We start from the raw sequence: 12,995 nt of genomic DNA on the forward strand, positions 1-12,995 counted from the left end.
GGATGTGCATAAAGTCGTTTTTTTAACATGTATGACGCGAAACGATAAAGTTGTGCGCCATATCAATGCGCAGTGCTCATAGCGACAGGAACTATATCTTCTAGTGGAAGGATGACATTTCATAAATTAAAACCGTTTTAAAGAATAATTGTGTCCTTAATTTTGACAATAAATAGCAGACATATTATAAAAGCAAAAAGGTGCTTGACGCTATATTGTATTATGAATACAGTCGAGATTAAAGGGCAATGTAAAGCACGAAAAGCTGAAACCTTTCTGACAATATTCGCTATTTAGAATTAGCACAGCCTTTTGTACGCCATTTCTTAAACAGTTCAAAATGAAGTCAAACGTTGAAACATTATGGGAAACTTCATACATCCACTAAAAATCACCTTAAGGTAATTTGATTAAAAGTCATCAGGAAATTAAATGACATCATTTTACATGTCACTTTTATATTTTGGTGTCTAATTTTTATGTGTTAAGTGTTCAAAAAATTAAAGGGTTATCGTAATGAAATGCAAAATAAAGAATTACACAGCCAAAATGTAACGTTTTATTATGAATAACAACAACGCAAGTGGATCCATAAATATGTAGTAAAGATGACTTGTTTTTGTGGGAAACATACAGATCTATGGAATCTTAATGGCATAATAAACTTCCTTTTTTGTATTTTAAGCACAAAATAATCATAAAACCACAAGAGTACAGTATGTTGTGCCATATTCTAATGGGGACATTTACTGGGAGTCAAATGAGAACTAATCAGAATCTGAATCTGCATACATGGTAGCAGATAATGACAGTTTGTCAGTTGAAACGTCTATTTAACTCTTAAATGCTTTAACTCATAAATAAGGCAACACATTATCTGGCTGCAGAGACTCTCATGGGACTCCATACATAGTTACAGAGCGTTTCTTTCCCAAGGCGACAGTCCACATTAGGCAACACTATATTTAATGCCTTCAGATTAGTTTGTAGTGACTTCAGGTCCAATACCACTCTGTTCTAGTTCTGCTATCACAGACATGTGTTTAAAATCTTCTGGTTTGTGGTTGAAGTTCTCAACCAATCGGAAAGTCTCAAGCCGTTGCGATCCGTAAAACAGCTGCACCTGATTGGCCAAGCACTTTGCCTGATGGACGGTCTGAAAGAGGAGGTTTACAATTTTTTTTTATTAAAAAGTACATCGTTTTTTTTTTTTTTTTTTTTACTTAATTAACTTCATTTAACTCACCACAAATTTGATATCCATCTCAGCGGTCATCAGCACGATGTCTTTGTCCTTCTGCAGGTCGGTATAGTGGTATAAAATAAGTTGGCTGGGTGCATTTTCTCCCATAGTCTGAAATAGAAGCCATTTTAGTACCGCAGCCAGGAGACAGTGTGCAATTTATATTGAAAAGATTAAAAATATATAATACCTGAACATTGATTAAAGATGTGAAGTGCAGCTCAAGACCAGCCCACTGGCCAACAAAAAACTCATAGCCCTCCTTCTGGGGTAGAGCATACAGAAACTGCGCAAAGATGGACATAATTTCAAAAATTGACAGAAATCATTTCACTTTAAGAAGTGTTTTCTCAACATTGCATATTTAATCAACTCTGACAAACAAATTATTATATGAATCATCACTCAGTGAGTCATTTAACCATGTATTATGTTTTTTGGAAGGCTTTTGTCTTTCAAACACATTAAAATGGACAAATTCACATAAATTCATATTTACATGCAATGCAGGGATTCCCCAACGTTTTTTTGCCAGCTGAACCCCTTTGACCAAATATATTTACTTGAAGTACCCCCTGAGATTTTAAGTTAATAAATTATAATTGAATTAACAATACAATTAATAATAACTACCTCTGGTGTCAGTTAATGGTTACATGATATGCAGGTAAACTAATAAAATGTTATTCTATATCTCTTTTAGAAAGCGTTTTATTTTAATTTGACATTTTTATGATTTAATTACTTAATAGCTTTTCATTCCTCACAAACCTGTGAAACTCTGACGTAATGTAATATTTAATGCTCTTCATGTTGTTGATAAAGAATGGAATACATTTTCTTTCTCTTTATATTTTTATATCAATATGGTACAATATTATCCTATTCAAATCAATCAAAACAAGGTCCTACTCAAGTCAACACAAGTTAGGTCAAAAGTAATCTAAAAGTAATCCAAAAGTAATCTGATTATATTACCTAATATGTGTAATGTAATGGAATACGTTACTAAATACAATTTTCGTCATGTAATTTGGACTACCTAACTCTGCTGGTAAGTAGGGATAGGAATCTGAAAAAAAACCATGACTTATTAAAGTGATTTGTTTGGGAATATTACTACGCTGATTTCATTCTATGATCGATTCCGTAAAACAAACGACTCATTAAAGTGATTCGTTCAGGAATTGGACTACACTGACTGAGCTATATGTTTGAATCGCAAAAAAAAAAAAAAAAATCATGAAACCGATTAGCTTTCGAGGATTTAGGAATGGAGGTTAAGCGACGCAACTGACGCTGTTAGGTCACATGATGATGCCAACTTGGGATGTAGTACGTCCAGATTACTAGTGCTGGGTTCCAGTTAGTTTTTATTATGCCCTTCACTCGCTAACTTCCCTCTCTCTCGTTCACTTGGATGTGCGTCATTGCTTACATTGCATGAGTGCCCACTACAGGTAGAACCTTTGCAATGGACTGAACTGGAACATCCTAAGCCCTTGATCACTTGGAATCCACTATGGAGTTGAAAAATCGAGCGAGCGAGGGTCTGTCCATATAAACCTCCCTGGTCCACTTCACTTCACGCTCTTCAAAATTGTGGCAGGGATTCCACCGAGGGGAAGTGCTTAGGAAAGTGGAGTGGAATGCAGCCTAGGGCTGGGACAATAAATCGATGCATCACGCTTCTCTCGAGTCAATTCTGAGCTTAGTTTTTAACAGCAGATGGCACTCTAGATTCGTTTTTAACCACACGCTCAAATGCTAATGAAGAAGAGCGCTTGTGTGTTCGGCTTAGCACCTCAGAATGCTTTTATGAAGCAAGATTAATGTAAACAGTCCATTGCAGACACCATTGTAACTCGCTTCAACCTTTTTGAACTTTATGAATTATTATTTTATAGAAGGTTGAAGTAGTGTGTGGAAGGAACAAGCGTGCCGCACACGTCCTGAAAAGTGAAGCCAAAACGTTTCAAACGCCCCCAGGTGATTAGTCCCAGAATAGCTCATAAACCCTGCCCCCTCCATGGGACGCGAGGCAAACTGAACAATCAAAATACACTTCAAATAATTTTTCAAAAATTGGTTTCTGCCATTTAAGGTACTTATCACACTGATGTAAGTTCAATTGTTCATTTTTTAAAATAAGTTTGGTTTTAGTTAGTTATCCCAGTTATTTTATGCTATAAAAACAGGGTGTAACGTCATGATTGACAGCTGTGCTTGCGACTGAATCTACGGGCGGGACCTTGATACCACGGCTCCAGCTCATGTTCACCACTGCGCGGAGTTAAGGCCTGTTCACACCGGGACGATTTCCGCGCGCGTTTATCGCAGACGTTTAACGCCTGGTGACTAAACAAAGGGCGCCAACGTGAGTGTGCACAACGACGCGCAAAACGGCAGGCGTCAAATCGTAATAAATAAAAAAAACGCCTCGGGTTTGTTTTTTTATTTTGACGCGGCGCGTTAAAAAATGGCCGACCAATGAGATCAGCGCTTTTGTTTCCGTGCCTGGAGCTGCTGAAGTGACAGTAAAACACGCCTTGGTGGCGCTCAAGCACAAAATGGTCTTGCCGAGCATACATTGATACGATGAAGAAGTAGTAAGTAGACAAAGAAGAAGATGAGCTGCTAATGCTGCCTGCCAGTTAGCAAAAAGTGTGTGAATGGTTTTGGCCATAGACATAATATGTCTTATGGTTTTTGTAAGCATGTAAATACTGTCTCTCTTCTTCTTCTGTGTGACAAGCAAGTCTCAGAGGCCTAAAGTGCCGCAGCACCACCTTGTGTACTGGGAGCGCCATCATGTACTGAATGTGCACGTTCACTCGGCGCATCGCCAGTGAAAATCGCTTGGGTGTGAACACGCAAAACGCGCCGAAAAACGTCACGAAAAACGCTGGCGATAAGCGCACGATATTCGTCCCGGTGTGTACAGGCCTTTAGGCTCCAAATGACGTAATCGGCAACGATCGTTCCTGGGATATTTTGGCTTCATTTTTCTAAAGTGGAAGGAAGTGGAGACACGTCATCCATTTTATTACAGTCTATGGTGAGAACCGCTAATGGAATCGAATGTCACATTTTTCTGATGTTCTCTTGGTTGTCACAGATATATAGCCTAGAAATGTAGACGCACCCTAGCAGCAGCAAATCTAATTTGCAGCCAGGGCGTCTAGCAACTCTCCGTTGGCTTGCGAGCTGGAAAAACCTAACTCTAGTCAGGCCAATCACATCGTGTATAGAATCAGTGGGCGGGCTTAACATAATGATGGCAGAGTTGCGGCGGTTGCAGCGGTTGCTACTTGTAAACATAGAAGCTGGCAAACAGCGGCCTTTCGAATCAGCTTTAGCCGCGACTCTGGAAGACTTGGAGTTAAGCTTTTCTTTGAGAAAAGAACGGCACTGAAGTCATTCTTAAAAAAGGAAGATGTGTTCCGAGTTTTGCCGACCGGATACGGCGAAAGTTTAATCGATCAACTAGCTCCAATTCACCTTCTTCGTTGCTCTGGTTGGTTGTAGCGCTATCCTATTGCGTGCAGAGGGAATTTGAAAGACAACCGTTTATCCATCCCCTCGGATTGAGCCCTGCCAATGGGGTTTTCCTAGCCCTAACATCTTGATTTGGGTCTGGCTTGTCAGGCTAACAGATATAATCAAGACAAACTGAAAAATCCTCACTCTTAAAACCACTCTTGAAAGCATCTACTGCCACCAAGTGGCCATTTAGCATTTTGCAGGGTTTTTTGTTTGATGGTATGCTAAGCTAATTTACATGAAAATCTAAAAACATGTATGTCACCTTTACTGTTTTTGAGTGGTAAAATTCTTACCGTTGGGCAAGATTTGGCACGGCCAAAAATAATATCAAATGTTGAGCCCTATAATGGAAAATTACAAGGTTATTCATCTCTGGTAAATACATGACAAAATCAGATCTAAAATTTGACTAATCACAATAGATTGAATTGCATTGAAGTAAAACACTAAATATCACAGTAAAAACATTTATTCTATTATCATTATTGTTACAGAAGTTAATGAACTGATAAGAGAACATATAAAACAGAACTTACTGGTATGGTGGCACTGATCGTGTCTTTCTTTGAGAAGTACTGCATCCAAAGCTGCACAACAAAGTAAAGGGTTTGATCGAGCCACAAGCAAACATTGTGTGGAGGTCTATTTAATATTTTCACAACTTACTTTACAGTCCAGTGCAGACTATAAATATGTATCGTTCTATAAATATTTTTCTTACCTCAGCAATTTCAGATGCAGATTTCTCTTGAATCAAATCAAGGTTAAGAATAGATCCTAATGTCTACACATGAACAAAAAAGATTGCAAATAATAAAATGCAAGCCTCAAAATCACAATATGAAATTAAATACTAATGAGGTTTGATTTCTTACTTTATCTTTAGTGAAGCCCCCAGCTCCTGCTTTATCGCGTTTGTCCAACTACAAATATGACAACATGAGCAATGTTTATGTATATTACATGTTATATGTCAATAGTAATGTTCTTAAAGTACATATAATATGCACAAATTGTATTTGAATTCATAATAAATTAGAAGAATTGATTTAACGAAGACATTTGGTGAAAATCCCATGTAAATGTGCTCATCACCTCTTTCTCCATGTACTTGACGAATTCTGCTTGTCTGGACTGTCCGAGCGGCTCCGTCTTCATCTCACGGCGCTTCTCAAGTCGGGCTTCATACTCTTGAGGCTTTGCACTGATGTTACAGTAGTACAAACTAGATTAATGCTTGACAGTATTGTTTTATACAGAAACTACATTATCATTTGACAGCTCCTCACCTGCGAAGTTTCCTGATCTTCTCTTCATATTTATTATAATACGGATTTTCCTCCAACTCCGGTTCTTTCTTTATGGAAAACGCCCTGAACTGAGATGGCACAAGTCCGGGAATCAGCGGTCGGATGCCAGTGGCCCTGACCGCCAACATCCCACGGTACAAACATGACATTTGTACCATGGCCGCCGCCATCTTATCCCCGTCCAACATCTATGAGTGTCCGGGCGAAACCACGTTAAATATATGCACTAAATATAGTAGTTCCTACCCTAGATTATTTTATGTATCCTAACGCAAAACATATACTAATTATTATTATTATACAGTTATAACCATACAATAGATACTATTAATAGGTATAATATATATTATTTATATGTTTAATTATATCGGTTCCTTTTCATTTTAATGTAATAGGTCCCTGTTTGACGTTGAAACCAAAATATGAAAATCAGGAATATTATATTATACAATAAAAAATAAGAAAAATGTAACTTAAAATAGACAATATTGGTTTCTAATATATCATTTAAAATAATATGCTGATTTAAGGTTGGAAACAGTTGTGTTACTTAATTTTTTTTTATAACCTGTGATGCTAAAGGATTTTTATTTAATAAATGATTATTTTTATTCAGCAAGGATATGTTCAATTGATAAAAAGTGATAAGTAAAGATTTTTATTGTTAGAAAATATTTCTATTTTGAATAAATGGTATTCTTTTTAATCATCAACGAATCCTGAAAAAGTATGAGAGGTTCCAAAAAATATTAAGCAGCACAACTGTTTCCAACATTGATAATAAATCATCAAATTAGTGATTTCTGTAGGATCATGTGACACTGAAGACTGGAGTAATGGCTGATGAAAATTCAGCTTTGCATCACAGAAATAAATTCTATTTTAAAGTATATTAAAATAGAAAACCATTATTTTAAATTGTAATAATATTTCACAATATTACAGTTTTTCTGTATTTTTGATTAAATAAATGCAGGCATGATGAGCATATGAGACTTCATAACAGCCTCTTTTTTTATTAATTCACCAACCAATTTTTAAAAACATATAAACAGTCCTCAAACAAACAACTCCATAAAAGTTTACTCTTTTTTATTAAATTTATTTGATATTTATTTTAATAACATGTCATTACAAGCTAATTATTCAGCGCTTTGACTTCTACAATGTATTTTGAATCATTAAGAAAGAAAAAAAAAGACCATTATAAATTAAATATTTTAACTGATTTCTGCAGGTGCTGAACAAACGTATCTGTGTTCAGATCCATCAGTGCAACTTTTAGGAATCCATATCTTCTGGCTCTGAGCTAAAACACAGGAAGTGCTCGTGTGGATCTCATGATCCTTCCTGAGTTTGGAGAATGTCAGCGGTTTTCCATCCGTCCAGGACCACTGCTTTGGACCGCCCATGAGCCCTGCACAATTATAGGGCAAGGTTTACATTCAGTCCTTACAAAAAAAAGTACCTAGGATAGACATTTCATTTGCTTACCGATCCAGAATGATTGCTTTCCAGCAAACTTCCATATCCACTTCATGTCAGTCTTTGAGTGGATACCTGACAATTGACTTTCAAGCCTAAATGTTTGAGCCATAACATTAATATTTAGTAGTGGAGAAGGTAAATGCATATGTAGTATGAATGCATGCATATATATAATATATAGAGGTATAACATACAGCATGCAAGCATGTTGTGCGCTGCTCCAGCTAGCAATACCAGGCCCCAAAATATAACAGTTCCTCCGGTAGTGAGTCCAGCCATTAGGACAACCTATACTAACAGACTTCTGAGACTTTAAGAGAGGAAAGAATTACATTTGAGAAAGTTCAATAGGAACATTGAATCCATATAGGTAGATAAGACATACAGAAGGACACAAAGTCAGAACAATATATAATATACAATGAAAAAACGAAACTTTCAGAATAAAATCGGAGCTATATTAAAAATGTCCTTGTGGATGGATGTGGATTGTCGGGTCGTTTTGGAAGTTCAAAAAGTGCATCTATCCATCATATAACTGCTCTACACGGCTCCGGGGGTTAATAAAGGCCTTCTGAAGCAAAGTGGGCGTTTGTGTAAGAAAAACATCCATATTTAAAACTTTATAGACTAATAGAACTAGATTCCGGCGGTCAGCGGTACGCAAGATAAAAAAAAGAAAAATTTTGATGAATGCAGAAGCATAGAGGATAGAGCAAAACAAAACACCGGTCATGAATTAGAAGTTTAAAACACACATTTTTAAAGAGAAATGGCGGAAGATTTTCGATATAAGAAGAGGGGCTTGAGTTTGTTGCCCAGCCCTATTTGTTGATGCCTCTAGATGCTTCTATACATCGCGTCAGGGGTTACTTTTTCGCCGTAAAGTCGACTTGCGTGGCTGACTGCCGGAAGCTAGGTATTTTAGTTTATAAAGTTTTAAATATGGACATTTTTCACGTGCCACTTTGCTTCAGACGGCCTTTATTAAGTGTGGAGCAGTTATATGATGGATAGATGCACTTTTATGGACTTCAAAACAGAAACACAGCCATTATAAAGCTTGGAAGAGCCAGGACATTTTTAATATAACTCTGATTGTATTCGTCTGAAAGAAACTCACATACACCGGATGGCTTGAGGGTGAGTAAATCATGGGATAATTTTCATTTTTGGGTGAATTAAAGGGTTTGTTCACCCAAAAATGAAAATTCTGTCATTAATTACTTACCCTTATGTCGTTCGACACCCGTAAGACCTCCGTTCATCTTCAGAACACAAATGAAGATATTTTAGTTGAAATCCGATGGCTCAGAAAGGCCTCCATTGGCACAATGCACGGTTCACTCTCAAGACCCTTAAAAGGTACTAAAGATGTCGTTACAAAGTCCATCTCACTCCAGTGGTTCTACAATAACTTTATGAAGTGACGAGAATAGTTTTCGTGCACAAAAAAAACCTAAATAACGACTTACATAGTGATGACCGATTTCAAAACACTGCATCATGAAGCTTCGAAGCGTTATGAATCAGTGAGTCGATTCATCAATCGGATTGCGTGTCAAACCGGCAAACTGCTGAAATTTGACTTACAAACCGCTGAATCGACTCACTGATTCATAACGCTTCAAAGCTTCATGATGCCGTGTTTTGAAATCGGTCATCACTATAGAAGTCGTTATTTAGGGTTTTTTTTGCACAAAAACTATTCTCGTTGATTCATAAAGTTATTGTAGAATCACTGTAGTGAGATGGACTTTGTAACGACGTCTTTAGTAGCTTTTATGGGTCTTGAGAGTGTAAAATACATTGTGTCAATGGAGGCCTTTCTGAGCCATCGGATTTACACTAAAATATCTTCATTCGTGTTCTGAAGATGAACGGAGGTCTTACGGCTGTCCAACGAGTAATTAATGACAGAATTTTCATTTTTGGGTGAACTAACCCTTTAACCCTTTAAATATTGCCATGTGATTTTCTCTTTTTGATCTAAAAATCCACAACAGCCAATTCCCCGAGTAGGGATAAGCTATAATACCTTGTGTTGTCGCACTCCTGAATCAATGACAAAAGAAGCCGAGTCCCGCTGGGGAGTTTCTACTGATTCAGCGTCAGCGGCATATCCCGGCCAGGTCCAGATGGGAGTGATCTCCAGTTCAGAGTGGACACGAGGTACTGCCGGCTTCTCCTCCACTCTCGCTGGGATCAGACCATGGAACTAATGGATGACAGAATGATCACACATTTTGAGTCCTGCACTCAGCACATTATGATGCATGCATGCATGTAAGTAAATATGTTATATATGTTAAATTATATGAAATATTATTGATAATATTCTAAATACTGAAACCAATAGATATAACAGTATTATTATTAATAAATAAATAAATAACACCAATAAACAAATAAATTAAACAAACATAATGCATAATAATATTAATACATAAATAAACAACAACCAAATAAATAAACAAATAAAATATTAAATAAAATGTAATAATAAATTATATTAAAATAAAACAATAAATAGTATAAATCATTTTCTAAATACTGAAACCAATATATATACACTAAGTAATATTAATAAATAAATAAATGAATAAATAAATAAACAATACCAATGAACAAATAAATAAAACTAACACAAAATGCATAATAATACTAATACATAAATAATGCAACAACCAAATAAATAAACAAATAAATAAATATTAAATAAAATGTGATAAATTATATTAAAATAAAACAATAAATAGTATAAATAATTTTCTAAATACTGAAACCAATATATATATACACCAAGTAATATTAATAAATAAATAAATGAATAAATAAACAATACCAATGAACAAATAAATAAAACTAACACAAAATGCATAATAATACTAATACATAAATAATACAACAACCAAATAAATAAACAAATAAAATATTAAATAAAATGTAATAATACATTAAATTCAAATAAAACAATAAATAGTATAAATAATTGTCTAAATACTGAAACCAATATATATACACCAAGTAATATTAATAAATAAATAAATGATTAAATAAACAATACCAATGAACAAATAAATAAAACTAACACAAAATGCATAATAATACTAATACATAAATAATACAACAACCAAATAAATAAGTAGTACTAACAAATAAATAATTATACACACACATAACGAAAATAATATAGTAAATACATAACAAAAAGACTAAATAAATAACACAACCAAATAAATAAATAAATAAATATTCATAGGAATGAATATCGCTAAGAAATAATACAACTGAATAAAATAAATATAATGCCACTACTATAATTAAATACTACATAGACCAACCAATAAATAAATAAATACTACTACATAATAATATTACATTATTTTACTAAGAGATAAACAATGTGGGTATTAATACATTAAAATAAACACTAATGATTAAATAAACAAAGAAATAAAAAAATATTTAATACGAATAAAAAATACTAACACAAAAAATAAAACAATCAAACAAAAACAAAAAAATTAAATCTAATACTAAACAAGTAACAACTAAATAAATAACACTACTGTCTAAACACATAAGTACAAATAATAAATAAACCTTAAATTGAATGAAGGACAAAATTGAAGGCTGAAAAAAAAAACTTACTCTCCAAACTCTTTCTTGATTTCTGTTGTCCGCCTCTGACAGATGCGCCTAAAACCACAATCAGATGTTAATATTAACTAATAAGAGTAATATTTTTATGTGAATAGCACATTAGATATTAGATGAAGTAACGGTTGTATCTGAGGTGACCTGGCTCACTCTGTGTCTGTTTCTACCCAGGATCCTCAGCTGTCTTTGGCCTTGGCTGTGAAAGGCCTCCTGGTCCTGAGGTTCTCCCCTGCCGAAATGGCTGAAGTGAGTGCGATATGGGACGTCCCCTCTTGGCGGATAGTTCTCCCAAAGGATTGCGCTCCTTGGGTCTGGAGTGTATTCCTCAAGCAGGGGAGGTTCAGGCTCTTGAACGTAGGGTGGGCTTTGGAAAGGATATTGCTTCTCATCTTCTTCAACAACAAGGTCATCTGGATTACACATGCCTGGAAGATGGAAATATTCTCAGGTTATATATATATATATATATAAATATCATAATGTGTACTGTAGAACTACAAGATTTTAGAAGAAGACTTCTTTCTACCATTTCTAGGGTCCACAATCTCAACTGTGGCCTTGTTTCTCTGTCCCAGAACAGCATTTTTTGGACTCTTCAAAACCACATCAAATTTCTCATGGTTCTCTTCTAGTCCATCATCTTTGAGGTAAATGTGCCACATTTTGACATGTACACCTAAACACAAACAAAAAGCACGGATTCAGTATATTCTCAAGATGAAAACAGTGGAAGTTTGAAGTGATAACCACCTGGATCAAACTGTATAAGACTGGCAGAACTGTGTGTGAAGTCTTTCCCGACTTTGGCTGTTCCCTCTTCCACCTGTAAGATAAAAGTATTCAATCAAACTCCGTCTATGTATGATAGTAATATTAGATAAGATCGTTTTCCGCACCTGTATAGCGATGTACGCCGGATCTTTGCTGTTCCCACTGCGCACCACCTGCACAGCTAGAGTCCCTGCGTTCTCACACACACGGTAACAGGAAGCAGACAGCTCCACACGAGACCACCTCAATTCCATCCTGTGTTGGCAGTCCAAAAACCCACAAATTACATTGGGACTGAAATGAGATAGAATTCAGATCGATTCCTGATCATATTTGCACATGTGGAATACAAGCGGTCAACTGCCCTGCCTAAAAATAAATAAATATGAAGTTATTTTTATATAAAGATTTATTTGAATTGAAATTTATATTTTTGTATTTATATTTTTTACTGTCATTTATTTTCTATTATTATTATTAGCATTTTATTATATTATCTTTTATATTTATGGGTTTATATTTTATAAAACTGCTAAAAACTTTTACCAACTGAAAAATAATAGAACATATAAATAATATATGCCTTGAGTTATGGCCTAGAGGTAAAGGCATATTTCTCTGTATTGTAATTTAGATTTTCATATTTATAATAAAAAGCTCCTCTTTATATATATATATATATATATATATATATATATATATATATATATATATATATATATATATATATATATATATATATATATATATATATTATATATATATATATAATATATATATATATATATATATATATATATATATATATATATATATATATATATATATATATATATTAGGGCTGTCAAAAGATTAATCGTGATTAATCGCATCCAAAATAAAAGTTTGTGTTTACATAATATATGTGTGTGTGTACTCTGTTAATTATTATTACAAGCATGTATATATTTAAGAAAAAAATATTATTTTTATAT

At 34.5% G+C, this 12,995-nt stretch overlaps 2 protein-coding genes across 2 annotated transcripts in view; both read right to left on the reverse strand.

Moving 5' to 3' along the window:
- Positions 1 to 545: 545 nt before the first annotated feature.
- atpaf1 (ATP synthase mitochondrial F1 complex assembly factor 1) lies at positions 546 to 6,309 on the reverse strand. Its single transcript, XM_079808020.1, has 9 exons — positions 6,079 to 6,309; positions 5,885 to 5,993; positions 5,665 to 5,712; positions 5,511 to 5,573; positions 5,326 to 5,376; positions 5,083 to 5,130; positions 1,434 to 1,529; positions 1,247 to 1,354; positions 546 to 1,156 (listed from the first exon to the last, which is right to left on the reverse strand). The coding sequence occupies exons 1-9, from the start codon at positions 6,285 to 6,287 to the stop codon at positions 980 to 982; spliced, it is 909 nt and encodes a 302-aa protein (XP_079664146.1). The 5' UTR covers positions 6,288 to 6,309; the 3' UTR covers positions 546 to 979.
- Positions 6,310 to 7,082: 773 nt separating this feature from the next.
- Positions 7,083 to 12,995, reverse strand: part of frem1b (Fras1 related extracellular matrix 1b) — a 44,421-nt gene continuing 38,508 nt past the window's right edge. Inside the window, 9 exon segments of the mRNA XM_079807934.1 lie at positions 7,083 to 7,516; positions 7,594 to 7,679; positions 7,782 to 7,897; positions 9,626 to 9,805; positions 11,242 to 11,289; positions 11,401 to 11,675; positions 11,777 to 11,926; positions 12,001 to 12,073; positions 12,147 to 12,276. Of these exon segments, the coding sequence (XP_079664060.1) occupies positions 7,320 to 7,516; positions 7,594 to 7,679; positions 7,782 to 7,897; positions 9,626 to 9,805; positions 11,242 to 11,289; positions 11,401 to 11,675; positions 11,777 to 11,926; positions 12,001 to 12,073; positions 12,147 to 12,276 (1,255 nt within the window). The 3' untranslated portion in view covers positions 7,083 to 7,319.

The sequence above is a fragment of the Gobio gobio genome, assembly GCF_949357685.1.
Source record: "Gobio gobio genome assembly, chromosome: 24".
Lineage (NCBI taxonomy): Eukaryota > Metazoa > Chordata > Actinopteri > Cypriniformes > Gobionidae > Gobio > Gobio gobio.

What these genes read in the sequence shown, in the direction of transcription:
- atpaf1 (XM_079808020.1), bottom strand. Translation starts at nt 6,287, where the DNA reads ATGTTGGACGGGGATAAGATGGCGGCGGCCATGGTACAAATGTCATGT. An exon ending in CTGCATCTGAAATTGCTGAG is followed by an intron (nt 5,377 to 5,510) that starts GTAAGAAAAATA and finishes TTTGTTGTGCAG; the next exon opens with CTTTGGATGCAGTACTTCTC. An exon ending in CGATCAGTGCCACCATACCA is followed by an intron (nt 5,131 to 5,325) that starts GTAAGTTCTGTT and finishes TTTCCATTATAG; the next exon opens with GGCTCAACATTTGATATTAT.